Source organism: Marmota marmota, unplaced genomic scaffold (assembly GCF_001458135.2).
Source record: "Marmota marmota marmota unplaced genomic scaffold, marMar, whole genome shotgun sequence".
Taxonomy (NCBI): Eukaryota; Metazoa; Chordata; class Mammalia; order Rodentia; family Sciuridae; genus Marmota; species Marmota marmota.
Window position 1 is genome coordinate 1997379 of NW_025999982.1, and position 16782 is coordinate 2014160.

A 16782-nucleotide genomic window follows, 5' to 3' on the forward strand; every position below is an offset into this window, starting at 1 on the left:
CCCTTTTTTTTTTTTTTTTTTTTTTTTTTGGTACCAGGGATTGGTACCAAAAAGCACCAGGGGTGCTTAACCACTGAGTCACATCCACAGTCCTTTTTTATATTTTATTTAGAGATAGGGTCTCTGTGAATTGCTTAGAGCCTTGCTAAATTGCTGGCTTTGAATTTGCAATCTTCCTGCCTCAGCCTCCTGAGCCACTGGGATTACAGGTGTGTGCCACTGTGCCCAGCATGCAGGGTATATTTTAAAGAACAATTCTAAAAGAATAGAGTACAAAATTAGTGAAAAAATAATGTAGTAAGAACTTAGGCAAGATGAAGACAATGGACAAACAGAAAAATAAAGATGATAAATAAAAGTCTAAATGTAAGTAACATCAATCCCAATAAACATAAATGAATTTAAATCATAAGTTAAAAGGCAGAGTTAATCCCATTGAATTTTTTAAAACTTCCAGCTATACGTTATTCACAAAAGATACTTAACATGTGAAAACACAAAAAGAGGCTGGGGTTGTGGCTCAGAGGTAGAGTGCTCGCCTAGCATGCATGAGGCACTGGGTTCGATCCTTAGCACCATGTAAATGTAAAATAAAGATACCGTGTCCACCTAAAACTTAGGAATAAATATTAAAAAAAAAAAAGAAGAAAACACAAAAAGATTAAAAGAATGGAAACAAATTAACAGACAAATATTTAGCAAATATAGCTGACAGAGCTATCTTCTTATCAAACATAATAGACATGAAGACAAAAAAAAAGTATTAAGGCTACAAAGGCTCTTATAATAATAATAAAATGTAACAATTCTAAACTTTTTTTTTTTTAATACTAGGGATTGAACCCAGGAGTGTTTTACCACTGAACTACGCTCCAATTCTTTCTATTTTTTATTTTATGATAGTCTAAATTGCTAAGACTGGCCTTGAACTTGTGATTCTCCTGCCTCAGCCTCCCAGGCTGCTGGCATTACAGGCATGGGCCACTGTGCCTGGTTCCAACCATTCTAAACTTTTAAAAATTTACATAAGATAAGCTGAAGCTTATTTAAAAGTAATATTTGATAGAAATATATAGAGACAAAGAGACAAATCCATGCATTTTATTTCCCTCAACTATTGATAAGAAAATAAAAATATAACCAAGCAGGGCATAGTGGTAGACACCTGTAATCCCAGATTGAGGAAGGAGGAGACGAATTCAAGGCCAGCCTAGACAATTTACCAAGACTCTGTCTCAAAATAAAAAAGGGCTGGGGGCACTGGGATTGTAGCTTAGTGGCAGAGCATTTGCCTCGCACATGTGAGGCACTGGGTTCGATCCTCAGCACCACATAAAAATAAAAATAAACAAAATAAAGATATTGTCTCCATGTATAACTAAAAAATAAAAAAAGGCCTGGCCATGTATTTCAGTGGCAGAATGGTAGAGCACTTACCTAGCACACATTAGCCTCTAGGTTCAATCCCAAATACTGTAAAAACAAACCCTGTGAATCTGTTTTTATCACACTCAAAAATATAAATAATTATTATTTTGGCATACATATAGCTACATTTTTGTTTTGCTTTTAAGTTTTCTTTTATAACTTTATTTCTAAAGCAAGAGCATGAGGGGGAAATACCCACACAACAGTGGGAATCAAGAAAATTCTAAATACAACACTTAGGTTATATTTGATACCTCTGCATAAGCAGTAGCAGGTGGGGTGAAGAGGAATTCAAATTTTGATACTGATTTTTGCCAAGGTTTGTTGGATTATGTGATGAATTTGTAGTTGTTCATATCATTAAATAAGTAAATTAATTAAATTAAATAGATGAAGTTGGGTGCTATGGTACAGGAGACCGAGGCGGGAGGAACAAAAATTCAAGACCAGTCTGGGAAATTCAGCAAGACCCTACTTTAAAATAAAAATTTACAAGGTTCCAGGATGTATCTCAGTGGTAAACTGACCATGGGTTCTATTCCAGTACCACAAAAAAATTTAAAAATTAAATAGATCAATAACATACTGGGAATCCAGAAGTTTAAATTAAAATTCTATGTACCTGAGGTTCATAATGCCACATACCCCCAACCCACACACTAAACTGAATACAGCACACAACACTGTCCCTTCCCTTTCCCCATCCCCCACCTGTGTCCGAGCATTGAGCAGCTGCTGGAAACTCTCCACCTCTTTGCTGTCGTCTGCAGCCCGCTCCTAAAGGAAGAAAAAATGAAAAGTCCAGTTTGGGAGACAGTCCTTTACTACAGGATGGTCCACATTTCAGACACTGTGCCAGACTCCCTAGAGTAAAACATGGAACAAGCACACAGACATCACCTTCTGCCCTTCCAAAGTAAACAGAGCCCTAGGGGAACCCAAACTCTGTGGGTGAGGAAACGGGCAGGAAGAGAATCCATTACCATCAGCACACCCAGCATCATGTCATAGTTGTTGATCAGAAACACAAGCTGCTCCTTCCTTGAGGAGAACTCAGCTGCCACTCGGAGAACAAAATTCTCCACCTCCACCTGAAAAAGTCAAAAGGATGTAGTGACACAATACAACAAGGTCATCCAACCTCTCATCATGCTCCCCCACAGCAGTGGCTTTGCTGCTGGGAAGTCACTCCTGCACTATAGAAGTCACCTGGAGCTGTCCCAGCAGCTGCATGGTCCGTTCATTGGGAATCGTCTGATTGATGCTGACAAGAGCTGAGGAAAACTCTGCATATCGGCGTGTGATCTTAGAGAAAGGGGAAAGAAGCATCACACCAGCCCAACCAACACGACCTCCCCGCTCCTTTCACCAACCAAACTCCATGTGGCTCCCACCTCCAATGCCTCCTACCAACAGTGCCCAACCCACTGTGAGTCTAACCATACTCAGACTGTCCCCTAACATGGTGTGGTCCACAACTGTGACAGTGGCAGCCCCACAGTAAGCTTACAGCCCTGTCCTCTAGACCCTCTTTGGTACCCTTGCTCTCCCTCACATAGTGGGGCCGAGTATCCAGACCCCCAAGGCGCTGGGGGTCAGTGCTTCGAACGCTCTGGACATTCATCTCTAATATCAGCTCAAACCGTGGCCACAGTAAGGCAAGCACCTGTTCCCAGTACCTGTGGGCTTAAACAGAATCAGAGGTCAGCTGGCAAGAAATGTTACGGGGTGGGGAGGGAATAGGGCATCCTTCAGGTTAATGGATATTGGGGTGCCGGGTGTATATGAAAGGTATGTCAGAAAATAGCAGTGCTGCCTCTGGAGCAGACAAATGGGAACAAGGACCAATGACATCAGGTCAGGAGAAGCCCAAAGTTCACACAAAGAATTCAAGGTCTGCAGAACCTCAAGAACCAGAACTCAGTGACCTGTCCAGGGCAGGAACATCCCTCTTTGCTGCAATGTTGCGGAACCGAAGAACAATATGGATACAGAGGAAAACAGCAATGGCATCGTAGCAGTCAGCCAGATAGGACTCCAGGTGCTTCTGTAGAAATAAGCAGAGGATTAAGAGAATGCTAGTTAATTTGTTGTCCCCATTTGCTATGGACACATAAATATATGTGTCTTTGGGGATGAGGGACTGGGCAGGGAAAGACCTAAGAGGGAAATACTTCTTCCTTGGTTGGCCACTTGTTCACCAGGGTCTCAATCACAAGCCAGGGCTCAGATTGGGTCATCAGAGCACCAAGATTTAGAGGCCTCTCAGTTTCAGGGTACAACTGCCTGCCTTTGAATCAGCAGTAGGGGCAGTATCAGAGGCCCAAACTCTCGAGAATTTCTCATGAGAAGTCACATCTGAGTATAAGGCTTAGACATTTTAGAACAAGGGGATCCTGGTTTTAGTCAGTACCTGAGTTATAACCCCACCAGGTGCTGATGAAGACTGAGGAGACAGGGGTTCAAGAGTCAAGGAAATAAGGATCTCACCAGGGTCATGCTGAGCGTACGGCCCATGACAGCGTGAAATAGGTCGTGCGCAGCTGGGCCAGACACCACAAAAAATTCACAGATGAAAAGATATTCACGGCAGGAATTGTCTAGGAGGGCATAGTGCTGGCTGCGGAAGAGGGCCTCAAATGGATACTAGAAGGGGAGGACAAAGGAGAGATGGATCCAACACTGACTCTCCACCAACACAATTGGAAACTCAACAAACCTGGGTGATAAACTCAGCAGACCCTTCCCATCCAACCTCAGTCCAGGCTGGGAAAGAAACTCTAAATTGGCAGGCACAGGACACAAGAGGAAGTGCTCACCTCACCTGCTACTGTAATTCCTGCATCCACCTCAACCACTGCCTCAAAACAGTCATTCCCCTTAACCATTCACTCCCTCCACATGCCCTGAAGTCTATGGCTCCCAACCCCTCTCACATCACAGCAGACCAGAGGGATGGGAGAAGGCCATTCTAAGGGGATTAATACAGGGCCCACAGGCTGAAGTTTTGCCTCAGATCTGGCCTTCCCTTCCCAGAGTCCTCTTCACAACTGAAGCTCATTCCTCCTCATACCCTCTGCTCTCCCCGCTGGGCTGTGTGGGGCACCAGGATGGGAGCCTCAAGCTCAGTAGGAGAGATGACAGAGCCACGAGTGCCCAGGGTGAAGATGGTGTTCCTGCTACGGAGGGATGGCTTCGAGAAGAATCGTGAGAAGGGTCAGAGTCAGGGAAAACAATGGGAGTACAATGGTGCCCAAAGATTCAGGACCTCTGGGGATGCCAGGCAGCCAGACAAAGCCTACACATCCCTCTTTCCAGGCCTGGGGCCCCATTTCAGATGACCTCTATGAATGAGTTTCTACACCTTCTAGAATCAATATGCAAAACTAGGTATCAAAATGATGTATGGGCTGGAGTTGTGGCTCAATGGTAGAGTGCAGGACTAGCACGTGTGAGGCGCTGGGTTCAATCCTCAGCACCCCATAAAAATAAATAAACAAAATAAAGGTATTGTGTGCAACTACAACTAAAAAATATATATTTAAAAAAAAAAAAAAAAAAAAAAAAAAGATTATACACATTTTTCTGGGAGGGAGGCCATAGCTTTCATCACATTCTCAAAGGTTTTGCCCCACAGTAAAAAGGTAAGAAGCAGTGCCTTGGTGGCTGGAGCCAGAAGTTTCTTGCTCCCAAGGCCTTGCATGAGAGTTCTAAGCTCCAAGGATATCTTTCTTCGCTGTATCTTCCACACCCATTAGATCATCTTTCTCAGCGACTTCCTCATACTAGAGAGAAGAAATAAAAGAGCTGATAACCATCTCTTATAATAGTGCAAGAAAAAAAAATCCCTGTCCCTCCTTGCTCAGAGCTGTCCCTGTCTCCCAGTCCAAGTGTCCAGAAGTGCCTCTTCCTCCTTGGCCTTACCTGCACCTTCATGAGCCGCCCAAGGTAAGAGCGGTAATAAGACAGGTAGATCTTGCTCAGCGTCTCCACATACTCATCCCTGATTTCCTTTGCTGTTGCTCGTTCATTGCCCAATAGGAACTGATAAAAGAATCTGTAAAGGCCAGAGATAGGTCAGTCTTTCTGTCTTCCCCAAAAAAGACGCCTGCACTGGGCTACTCAAAAGTTCAGAAGCCATCCCATGCCCTTCCTTGGGATGATGACCTGTACTTCAGTAGGGCTGTCTGAGGGATCTGATAGTTGGTCATTGGTTTCCTGAAGGAATAAATCTTCTGGAGGATGAACTCTCGGATCTTCGTCACTGCCTAGACACATGTAATCAAACACAGGGCATGAAGTTGTAACCCTTTTACTGTGCAGGATAAACAAGGGAAAGTGAAAAATATTAAATATATGATAAAGGGTAGAGAATATTTCTTAGTATCCTGTCATATTTTCAGGGAAACCCAGAGAAACAAAGATGAGATCTCCTAGGAAGAGGCAAGGTGATGTTTCCAGGGAGGCCAGTTATAATAGCCTTTGAGGTATCCCCTACCTTGACCCGGAGCCGATCGAGCACACCTCTGACATCTGCACAGGCTGCAGTGCCTCTAGCCTCCTGCTCCCTGACTGCAGCTGCCTTGGCATCCAGCTCCTGCAACTGTTCCAGGAATCTAGGCTCTGTCACTGGAGCCTCTAGAATTGCCCTGGGTAGGGAGGATGGGTGGGATGGATTAGAAGGGAAGTCCAGATGTCTCTAAACCTAACCCAAACAGTACATCTAGCCTCTGTCCTCTCCACCTTCTTACAGTGTTTCACATAGTCTAGATGTATGTACAACAAAGGTTTCTACTTCTAGAACTCCACTTCATACACACCTAAACCTTGGGCCCCCTCCCTTCATGACCGACCTTGGATCATTCCTAATCTGTGATGCCTAGAACATAAAATGAGGTTAGAAATGACTATCAACCTACTCACTAATTTCTAGGAGGAACAGAATGACTTAAGCCAGGAGACTCAGGTGGTAAATAGGGAAGGTCACCCCGGCCCATCTACCTGCTGTAGACATTCTGACCTTTCAAACCAATGACTCACGTGACCAGAGCAGAGGGCACCACCAGACCATCAACAAGCTCCCCGAGTTTCCCCCGAACTGCTTGGCGGTTTCGAAGTCGAATGTTCATGGCTCCTGACTGTTCCTGCAGTATCCGGATCTCAGAGCTGATGGAGCTGAGGTCACTCTGAAAGGCTCCTAACATCTGCTCCATGCGCTGAGGGAATAGTATAAGATGTGGCTAGAGTGTCACAAGTTTGGTAGAGGACAAGTGAGCCACCTGAGTCTCTTGGTAAATAGTCTAGTATCTACCTGTCCACGAGGGTGGCAGAAGATACTCCAATGGACACAGGAAAATAACTTGAGTTATAGCAGTAAAACCAAAAAAGTCTATTTGAAGTCATCCTGAAAGTGACCCTCACCTGGGTCACTGAAGATAATGATCTAAAGAATGGCACGAGAGACCATAATCAGGTTCAGAGTTATAAGAGGTCACAGGCGAAGGTTACTAACCTCCAGGACAGCATCACAGGCTGTGATCTGGTTGTGCAGAGATGCTATATTCTCACTCTCTTGGATATCTAATCCACAAAAGTCAAGGGCCTCACAGTGAAGATAGAGATCCTCAGACCTGTGGTACATCTCCAATTTCTCCCTGAAGTAACTGAAAACCTCAGAAAGAAAATGTCAGCCACAGCTGGGCAGTCTGCACCACACCCACAAAATCCCCAAGTCAATAACAATGTCTTTTCCCTTTGCTGGAGGATACAATCCCGAATGGATTTCTGCTCAATCTGTTGCAGCTCCAGTTCAACCTGCTTTGAGTAGTGGCGTAGATCCACACCCTGGGAGAACATAAATATGACAGGTCAGGAAGAAATCACAATGAAGGGATACCAGAACAGAATCAGAAAAGGACAAGAGGGTAAGACACCAAGGTGATATTGTAAGAGCAAGAGATTATTTTCTTCTTTGGGGGAGCGAAGAGGGAAGGGAAAGATTAATAGTGTAGACGCTCACCGTTTTGAGAGCTTCCTTCACTAACTCATCCTCCAGATTTGCCTGAATGTGAACTGGAAATAGAAGTTTATCATAAGGTCCAGCGCCACAGCTTCCTCTCCCCATGTTGAGCGTCAGAACATCAGTCCCTGTACTATTGCTTCTAACCCTATGCCTCTCAGATTACAGGTATAATCCTCTCAGATAGTTTCACTTTCTGCTATTTCAGTTTCTTGTGGTCAACCATGAACCCAAATAGAAAATTTCAGAAATAAACAATTCATAAATTTTAAATTGTATGCCATTCTGAGTAACTTAATGAAATCTTGTGCCATCCTGTTTTATCCCAGGATGTGAATCATCCCTTTGTCCAGCGTATCCATGCTATATATGCTACCAGCCACAAAGTTACTTAATAGCCTTATCAATTATCAGATCAATTGTCTATTTATGGAAGTACTACATTCAAATAACCCTTAGTTTACTAAGTGAAGGCCCCAAAATGCAAGAGTAGTGAAGCTGGTGATTTTATTACAACATAGTTACAATTGCTCTATCATTAGTTATTGTTAATATTTCACTATGCTTAATTTATAAATTAAGCTCTATTATAGGTATGCATATACAGGAAAAAACATAGTATGTATAGGGTTTGGTACCAGGGCTCATCTACTAGACACAGGGAAGTCCTGTAACATATTCCCAGAGGATAAGAGGAACTAGCAAACTCTGATCCTACCCTATGCCATTACTTACCATCTACTTCATCCAGGATGAACTCATCAGAGGTGATATCCAACTCCCCAAGTTGCAGTGTCTCCTGAAGCCCAGGACCACCCCCCTGGGAAGGGATACAATAAAGAGAAGGGGATACAGGAGAGAGGAGAACAAAATATAATTAGATCTCCCTAATTCTTTAAGTGAAGGGAGGGTGTTTTTAGTGGGAAACCGTAAGTACTAAATCAAGAACTTCTAATTTTTACAATGTACTCTCCTTTGGGCTAAAGGGTACCAAAAAAAAAAAAAAAAAAATAGGCAATCCATGAAGACAATGGAGGTGTCCAAAATCAGGAAAAATAGAAATCGCAGAGGAATGAGCAAAACTTGCATTTCACTTTAGTACCCTCAAACTCATGATATCTCAGCAGTTCTATCATACCTCTGGGGAACCCCAGACTTCCTAGAATTGTCAGCATATAATGTTCACCTGTACACTAGGTGCAGTCTTACACATACTTATTCATCTAATCCTAACGACTACCTATATAGTAAGTCCTCTTATTTTCTCCACTTTATGGAGAAATTGTGGAAAGTGATGGCAGAAAGCATGGTTAATTTGCCCAAGAACACATAGTGTGTAAGTAGCAGAGGGTGGAATTAGAACCCAGGCAGTCTGGCTGCAGAGGCTATGTTCTTAAGCTTTATACTAGATTGTTTCACTATTCTACAACATATATATATATATATATATAGAGAGAGAGAGAGAGATATAGATATATATAGATACAGATATATATAGATATAGATATATATAGATATAGATATATGTTGTAGAATAGTGCGAAATTGAGACTGCTCCTGGAACCTGAGTTCCAGCCATCCTGGTCCCCACTGAGGCTCGGGTCCTATCCCAAGGATGGGTATGAGGAGCCAAACACATAGCATCACCGGTGGCAGGCAAGCTCCAACCCTTGGGCTTAAACTCGACCCAGATCTTTCGGACACGAGGACGACCGGACGAGACTACGGAGGACCAACAGCCCCGCGCTCTCACCAGCGGGCCCTCCTCTTCCTCCATATCTAAGGTCCCAGCCCGCAACACCATCTCCCGGGCAGCTGCCGCCGTGGTCGCCGCGGCGGCCATTCCCCGCAGCCTCACTTCCGGCAGCTGTCAGTCCCAGTGAGGCCGTTCCCGAAGTAGAACTACAAGTCCCAGAGTGTCTTGCAAAGCACAAAATGGTTCCCAGGTATTTGAGTTAGATTGTATGGCTTCAGCCTTCCCCTTTCAGCTCTGACCACTCAAGCGCGAAGAGAAAATTTGGAAATCTTGAGCACAGTCTCGCGCCGGAACTTTCTCTGCTTTTATATTCAGGAACTTTACGCCTGGAAAGGCCACACCGGAAGTTGTGGTACCCAATCCAGACTCTCAGAAGTCAACTCCCGCTGAAGCAGTGTCCGGAAGTGCTTCTCCTATATTGCTCCGCCTCTTCCGTCTAAGAACTATATAAGGATATTACGTAACTTCCGCTTTCTCTTCCACAGGAGGCCTACACGCCGACGCTCTGCTGCCGCCATGGTAAGACTGTGTTCGGTGCCGGGATCCAGCGACATCGGAACCGGGTCAGGGAAAATTTGCTGCCAGGATACCAAGAACGCCCTAGTAGGGGGGCCTGCAACTTTCTATGTGGAGCCTTGGATCGCAGCCCTAGGAAGGGACGCCAAAACCTTGAAATTCCGGGGAGTAGGGTTCGAGGAAGAATCGCTCCCCGGGCACCCAAAGGTGCCAGAGGCTTGGGCGTCTGTGGGGACTCCGGCTTCCCCCAGAGTGTACTTTTAGGAACGGCCGACGTGCAACCTCCTTCAAGAGGTTGTATTTTCCCAAGCTTGAACGATTCACATTCCCGCTCCCTGTGGACTGAGGCGTTAGTTGTGGTTTGAAATCTTAAAAAGGGGAGGGGGGTATTCGCTCTGACAAGCCTAAAGTTCCTGTTGGGGGGTGTTTCTTCTCCTTAGCGACCTTACGGTTTGATGCTAGTTGACGATGCCTGTGTCTCCCCCATATCCTTTCAGTCTCTAGTGATTCCTGAAAAGTTCCAGCACATTTTGCGAGTACTCAACACAAACATCGATGGGCGGCGGAAAATAGCCTTTGCCATCACTGCCATTAAGGTAAAGTAGGGTAAGGGAACCCAAATGCAACTTGGGTTATTAAGACCTTAGCTCTCTAGAAAAGAGGCAAGATTGAGGAGACACAAGTCCGTCTATATTATTTCAGTTTCAGGGTTAAGAAATGAAAAAGAGAATGACTTTATTCCCTTAACCCTTAGCATATTTCTCACAAAAGGGAATTAGTAAAAGCCAGAATCGAATCCAAATTTTCTTGGATTATCAGTTTGTGAGATCCTTTCTAGATTCAGTTTCTTCAGGACCTCCTCTCTCCCCCAGTGCATTATAATATAATTTCTGTACTGTACATCTTGAGGGGCGAATGGAAAGGTTAACAGATACCAAATGTGAAGTGGGGGTGTGTGAGCAGGATGCCAGAGGTGAAAAGTACAGCTCCTAACCAGTTGAAGTGGAAACCCATCACTAGTCAATGGCTTGTAAGAATTGAAACAGTAAAAGCTTGGATGTTTCTCTTCACAAAGAATTTCTGACCTTCCAGATGGAAACTTTGTATGGGGTGGACTGGAATTTGAACTTGGTCTGTCACATGCTGTGCACCACCAAACCTCATCCCTAGCCTCTTTTTCCCTGTTTCAGTCAAAACATATATTTAATTGTGGGATTATCTGAATGTTTTTCTTGCCTCCATAGGGGTGGGGCTCAGCATGTCTTAATCATCACCTACAGCCTCTGATATATGGTAGTTGTACCTGTTGGGCAGTGGATGGTACTTGGGTAAAGATGGGTGTATAGTTATCAAAAAGATAACTTATGGAGTAAGTCTTTATAAGGTTTGTAAAAATTTTTTTATTTTATACCCAAGGTAGCACAACCTTCATATGGTCCTGATATCCTGCTTGTCCCTGGGAATGGCTATTCTTACAGCTTAAATGAGTCTTGTAGTTTTTAATAATTGTGTAGAAAACCATCAAAGTCAGCTAGAGCTCTTCCCTGGTGGGAGAACTAAAGATTGTCTGTTTTTTAGTTGTCAATGGACCTTTATTTATATGTGGTGGTGAGAATCTAACCCAGTGCCTCACATGCTGGGCAGTGAGCCATTGAGCCACAAACCCAGCCCTAAATATGTCTTTGTGGGTGTCTGGTGTGTGGTGTTAGGGATTGAATCAGTGGCCTTGTGCATGCAAGGCAAGCACTACCAACTGAACTATATTCCCAGCCCTAGAGATTGTCTTTAAAGGATTTGTATAGGGGGTGGGAAGTAATTGAAAGGATACTGAGAGGTTGGTTATTGGGGGGTGGGGGTCTCCAAAGATGTGATTAGCAAAATAAATCTGGAAAGGACAAAGAAGTTTACATGGACAGGAGAGGGTATTTATTGAGAGACAACATAGATCCTGTGAAATTATTTCATGCCATAATGGTCTTCCTCGTGTTTTTTTTTTTTTGTGTGTGTGTGTGTGTGTTTTTGTTTGGTACCCGGGATTGGGGCTTGAACTCAGAGCACATCCCCAGTCCTTTTTCAGATTTTATTTAGATATAGGGTCTTACTGAGTTGCTTGAGCCTTGCTAAGTTTCTGAGGCTGGCTTTGCGGCTTCCTCGTTGTTGCTTGTATTCTTTAGGGCTGGCCTATGCCTTCATCCCAGGGTGTTAACTGCTAATTGTTGGCTATTTGGAATTGAAAGATTGGTAGAGGGGAGACTGAAATTGGGAAATGCCCATTATCCTTATTTAAAAGAAATTCTTGGGCTGGGGATGTGGCTCAAGCGGTAAGGCACTCATCTGGCATGCGCAGGGCGCTGGGTTCGATCCTCAGCACCACATAAAAATAAAATAAAAATGTTGTGTCCGCTGAAAGCTAAAAAATAAATATTTTTAAATAAAAGAAATTCTTGTCCTACCCAAACCCCTGTACCCCCCCATGAATGGCACTGCTTTAAATACTTTGAAAGAGTAATATCAAGTTGGTGTTAACTCTTCTATAATACGGTCAGGCTTTTGGATTACAAAGATGAGGAAATGAAACATTTCATAGTTGTATATTCTAACTAAAAATTGGGCCAGGAGCAGTGGTGCTCACCTATAATCCCAGTTACTTTGGATGCTAAGGCAAGAGGATCTCAAGTTCCAGGCCGTCCTGGAGAACTTAGCAAGACCTGGTCACAAATTAAAAATTAGAAATCTTGTTTCATTCATACCCATTTCTATTTTGAAGTAAATATGAGATAATAAATATTTTTAAGTAAATTTGAGAGGCGCTCTACACAATCAATCTGATATTTGGTCCTAAGTCACTTACAGAGAGGAAGTACCAAATACTTTCTTTTCCTGGGGTTACTATTACAAGTTACTGCAAATGTAGCTTAAAACAACTAATTCCTCTCTATCTCCCATCATTGACTGTCCTGTCTGTGCGCTCATAAGTTCACCAATCATCGGAATTAGGGCCCACCCTGATCCAGTGGGACCTTACTTTACCTAACACTTCTACAAAGAAGACATAGGTCACATTCTGGCAGTCTAAGTGGACAAAAACAGGTGAGGAGTACTATTCAACTCAGTACACCATTCAATATCCAAATTAGTTTGGTTTATAGATTCAGAGAGTTGGGTGCTGGTTGCTGTGTTGTGACAGATGTGAACATTAGTTTTAATTTGGGCAGGCTCCCTATGTACTAGAAACCTGGGCAAATTTTGAGTTTGTGAACATGGAAAACTTTGGTCACTGTTGACTTGCCAAAAGAATTGTTAAACTTAGAGATCCTGACAGCTGGCAGTCCAGCATCTTAATCAACCTTGTTAACTCACAGGACCCCAGTTTTGCTATATCATCTTGGAGAAAGAAGCCCTTTATTCTTCATGATGGAGGAATCACAAGGCACACCTACATACACTGGGCAGTGAGAGGAAGAAAAGGACTCATCTTGGATTTCTTTTTTTTTTTTTTTTTTTAATATTTTTATTTTTGTTTTCGGCGGACACAACATCTTTGTTTGTATGTGGTGCTGAGGATCGAACCCGGGCCGCACACATGCCAGACGAGCGCAATACCTCTTGAGCCACATCCCCAGCCCTTGGATTTCTTTCTTTGGTCCAGTCCTTAACCCTGAATCAAGTTCTTTCTCCTTTGTATTTAATGGTTAGGCTTTATATCTGGGAATGTGAGAGAAGAGTGATCTAGGAAATTGCAAAGCATTAAATTATTGCAGGTCCTATCTTTGCGGGCTTTTTGAATATTGGGACTTTAAGGGAAACCAAAAATTCAGATTCAAATCTAATTCTGAAACCTCTTAACCTCAGGGTGTGGGGCGAAGGTATGCCCATGTGGTGTTGAGGAAAGCAGACATTGACCTCACCAAGAGGGCTGGAGAACTCACTGAAGATGAGGTGAGGACACTGAAGGGGGCTGGAAATTGGGCCCACCTTAGAAAGGGGACCGGCCATCTAAATTTAACCTTGTCCTGCCTACCAGGTTGAACGTGTGATCACCATTATGCAGAATCCACGACAGTACAAGATCCCAGACTGGTTCTTGAACAGACAGAAGGATGTAAAGGATGGAAAATACAGCCAGGTGTGTATTGAGATAGGAGGATTTGGGGGTTCCTATAGAGCTGGGCACAGGTCAGGGAACAAAAACACATCCCTTGCCTCCAAATCTAGGTTCTGGCCAATGGTCTAGACAATAAACTCCGGGAGGACCTAGAGCGACTGAAGAAGATTAGGGCCCACAGGGGACTGCGCCACTTCTGGGGGTAAGTGGGAATGGGGCTTTTACCTCCCTGCCTGCTCCTAAATTCCCACAGCCATGCCTCATATTATTATTCCAGATTTTTGTGCTGTGTATGACCCTTCTTTTTTCCACCTGCAGCCTTCGTGTCCGAGGCCAGCACACTAAGACCACTGGGCGCCGCGGCCGCACCGTGGGTGTATCTAAGAAGAAATGAGTCTGTAGGCCTTTTCTGTTAATAAATAGTTTATATACCGATGGTTTCCTGCTTTGTGCTTCTCTTTCGTCTGGTGTCGCTGATACACTGGGATGTTATGATGCTGGGCCCTGTCATTTCTCCCTTTCCACTTAATCTGGAGGTGTCCCCCTCTCATTCAAAAGTAGTGGTTGTGCTGTTTATCCACCACTATCTGAAGCAACCCCGTTTCCAGCTGGCAGTTAGTTACCTCACCCTGTAAAAGTTTGAGAAAGATAGAAACAGTGAACACTTGCATCCTGGAGGAGGAGCCTAAGCCAGGTTCTGTGGGGTTGGTGAGTGGTAACTGGAGCTAGAGCGTGGCTAACAGCCCAGCAAGCTGCAACTCTGGTGAGTTACTGCCCTTCTCTACCCGCCCCCCCCAACCCAGGCGCCTTTTACCACTGACTTCCAGTCCCAAGTGCTTTTTTTTTTTGTTTTTTGAGGTAAGGTCTCCCTAAATTGCTGAGACTAGCCTTAAATTGATCATTCCACTTAAGCCTCCCAAGACGCTGGGATTACAGGCATGCACAACTGTGCCAGGCTTGTCTACGGTTTTTAAAGGATGAAGTCTTCAATGGGGAAATCTGGGGTAACCTGGTACGCCCAAAATCCTGACTTGGGGCAACAAATGGCTGGCGTTTGGGTCCTCTTCCCCCTGGCGCAACGCGTGCCACGCTGCTGCTCCAGACCCGGGTGTATCCTGTGCACCGCTTCCTTCCGCGGGGGATGATGGGAACGCAGCGCATTACTGGGAGAAAGGCGGGGAAGGGGCGGCAGGCACTGCAGTGGGCCAGCCATGGAGCCGAGCTTGGTGGCGGCGGGGCAGGGGCGACAAGGTAACGGTCCCCACAGCTATAGCAGTGGTCCGCCGCCGGGTTACTTCCCCACACCCCTTGTGGTGCATTGGTACCTGCCACACGCCCTGCAACCTCCCTACCCCCATCCCCGGCGCGGCTGCGGTTGCTTATCCAGCCGGGCTTTCCACCCTCTAACCGCCCTCCTTTCGCTCCAGATCCTCTCTGACCGCGTCACACCATGCCCCTCAGCCTCTTTCGGCGCTTTCTCCTTGCCACCCTGCTGCTGGTGATCGTCTGGACCCTCTTTGGGCCCTCAGGGGTGGGGGAGGAGCTGCTGAGCCTCTCGCTAGCATCCCTGCTCCCAGCCCCCGCCTTGCCGGGGCCGCCCCTGGCCCTGCCCCGCCTCTTGATCCCCAACCAGGAGGCTTGCAGTGGGCCCGGCGCCCCTCCCTTCTTGCTAATCCTGGTGTGCACAGCCCCGGAGAACCTGAACCAGAGAAATGCCATTAGGGCCTCGTGGGGCGGACTGCGCGAGGCCCAAGGGTTGAGGGTGCAGACACTCTTTCTGCTGGGAGAGCCCAATGAGCAGCATCCCAACAGTGGTGCCCAGAAGAATGATCTGGCATGGGAGTCAGCAGCCCAAGGGGACATCCTGCAGGCCGCTTTCCAGGATTCCTACCGCAACTTGACCCTCAAGACCCTCAGTGGGCTGAACTGGGTCAACAAACACTGCCCCATGGCCCGATACGTCCTAAAGACAGACGATGATGTTTATGTCAACGTCCCTGAGCTGGTGTCAGAACTGATCCTGAGAGGGGGTCCTGGGGAGCAATGGGAAAGGGGTGTGGAGCCCCAGAGATCAGCTGATGCTGTAAACAAAGAGCCAGAAAGCCAGGCAGTGGGGAGTCAGGCAGTGCCACTTCTGTACCTAGGCCGGGTACATTGGAGGGTGAAACCTTCTCGGACACCCGGGGACCGGCACAGAGTGTCAGAAGAGCAGTGGCCTCCCACCTGGGGCCCCTTTCCACCCTATGCTTCTGGTACAGGGTATGTGCTGTCAGCTTCTGCTGTGCAGCTCATTCTGAAGGTGGCCAGTCGGACACCCCCTCTGCCACTGGAGGATGTCTTTGTGGGGGTAAGTGCACGACGAGGAGGCCTTGCCCCAACCCACTGTGTGAAGCTGGCTGGTGCCACCCACTATCCTCTGGACCGGTGCTGCTACGGGAAATTCCTGCTGACATCCCACAAATTGGATCCCTGGAAGATGCAGGAAGCCTGGAAGTTGGTGAGCGGACTGGATGGGGAAAGGACTACACCCTTTTGCTCCTGGCTCCAGAGAGTCCTAGGCATCCTGCGGTGTCGGATGATGGCCTGGAGGCATAGCTAGCTGAGTGTGTGGGGCCATGAGGGGACTGAGGAACTGTGGGTCCAGCCAGCACCCCCAAGACTACCCCTTTCCCAGGCCCTAAGCAGGAGCCCTAGTTGGCTGCAGCTAATTAGTTTCCTCATACCCGACCCTCAGTCTGTCACCAAAGATCGTGATCCAGACTAAATGTAGGGGCTTGGTCTGCCAGCCCCAAAAATGATCACCAAGGAGAGGGAAAATGTTGGTAATTCCCTCCAGCCAGAGCAGGAGAGGCACAAGAGCCTGCCAATAAACTTGTCTCTCCAACTGTTCAAATGCATTGTGTCTTCACCAGGACTGACTTCAGAACAAAAACCTGGAGAGCTAAGAGGCTCTAAGCC

The 16782-nt window shown here is 45.8% G+C and overlaps 3 protein-coding genes across 6 annotated transcripts in view; 2 read left to right on the forward strand and 1 right to left on the reverse strand.

The window, feature by feature from the left end:
* Vps52 (VPS52 subunit of GARP complex) overlaps positions 1-9492 on the reverse strand; it is a 26704-nt gene extending 17212 nt beyond the window's left edge. The window contains exons 1-17 of one of the 3 annotated variants that reach the window (XM_015487532.2): positions 9201-9492; positions 8183-8267; positions 7448-7500; positions 7197-7272; positions 6941-7008; positions 6469-6644; positions 5927-6077; positions 5596-5696; positions 5353-5485; positions 5156-5213; positions 4502-4635; positions 3919-4074; positions 3357-3475; positions 2984-3107; positions 2638-2733; positions 2412-2519; positions 2140-2205 (exon numbers count right to left, since the gene is read on the reverse strand). In XM_015487532.2, the coding sequence (XP_015343018.1) occupies positions 2140-2205; positions 2412-2519; positions 2638-2733; positions 2984-3107; positions 3357-3475; positions 3919-4074; positions 4502-4635; positions 5156-5213; positions 5353-5485; positions 5596-5696; positions 5927-6077; positions 6469-6644; positions 6941-7008; positions 7197-7272; positions 7448-7500; positions 8183-8267; positions 9201-9290 (1794 nt within the window). In that variant the 5' untranslated portion in view covers positions 9291-9492. Of the gene's footprint in view, positions 1-2139; positions 2206-2411; positions 2520-2637; positions 2734-2983; positions 3108-3356; positions 3476-3918; positions 4075-4501; positions 4636-5155; positions 5214-5352; positions 5486-5595; positions 5697-5926; positions 6078-6468; positions 6645-6940; positions 7014-7196; positions 7273-7447; positions 7501-8182; positions 8268-9200 lie in introns of those variants that run through there. The other 2 variants (XM_048805105.1, XM_048805104.1) reach the window with 2 other exon arrangements.
* Positions 9493-9583: 91 nt separating this feature from the next.
* On the forward strand, positions 9584-14259 carry Rps18 (ribosomal protein S18). Its single transcript, XM_015487559.2, has 6 exons — positions 9584-9722; positions 10217-10315; positions 13572-13658; positions 13744-13845; positions 13935-14026; positions 14143-14259. The coding sequence occupies exons 1-6, from the start codon at positions 9720-9722 to the stop codon at positions 14216-14218; spliced, it is 459 nt and encodes a 152-aa protein (XP_015343045.1). The 5' UTR covers positions 9584-9719; the 3' UTR covers positions 14219-14259.
* A 280-nt stretch (positions 14260-14539) lies between these two features.
* B3galt4 (beta-1,3-galactosyltransferase 4) lies at positions 14540-16719 on the forward strand. Of its 2 annotated transcripts, none has more exons than XM_048805113.1 (2): positions 14540-14587; positions 15252-16719. In XM_048805113.1, the coding sequence occupies exon 2, from the start codon at positions 15275-15277 to the stop codon at positions 16421-16423; it is 1149 nt and encodes a 382-aa protein (XP_048661070.1). In that variant the 5' UTR covers positions 14540-14587; positions 15252-15274; the 3' UTR covers positions 16424-16719. The 2 variants fall into 2 exon arrangements, with proteins under 2 accessions (XP_048661070.1, XP_015343033.1); XM_015487547.2 differs by lacking the exon at positions 14540-14587 and adding an exon at positions 14736-15075.
* Positions 16720-16782: the final 63 nt, after the last annotated feature.

Coding starts and splice junctions, on each gene's coding strand:
- Rps18 (XM_015487559.2), top strand. Junction 10,316..13,571: donor TTGCCATCACTGCCATTAAG/GTAAAGTAGGGT, acceptor TCTTAACCTCAG/GGTGTGGGGCGAAGGTATGC. Junction 14,027..14,142: donor GGACTGCGCCACTTCTGGGG/GTAAGTGGGAAT, acceptor TTCCACCTGCAG/CCTTCGTGTCCGAGGCCAGC.
- B3galt4 (XM_048805113.1), top strand. CDS start 15,275: ATGCCCCTCAGCCTCTTTCGGCGCTTTCTCCTTGCCACCCTGCTGCTG.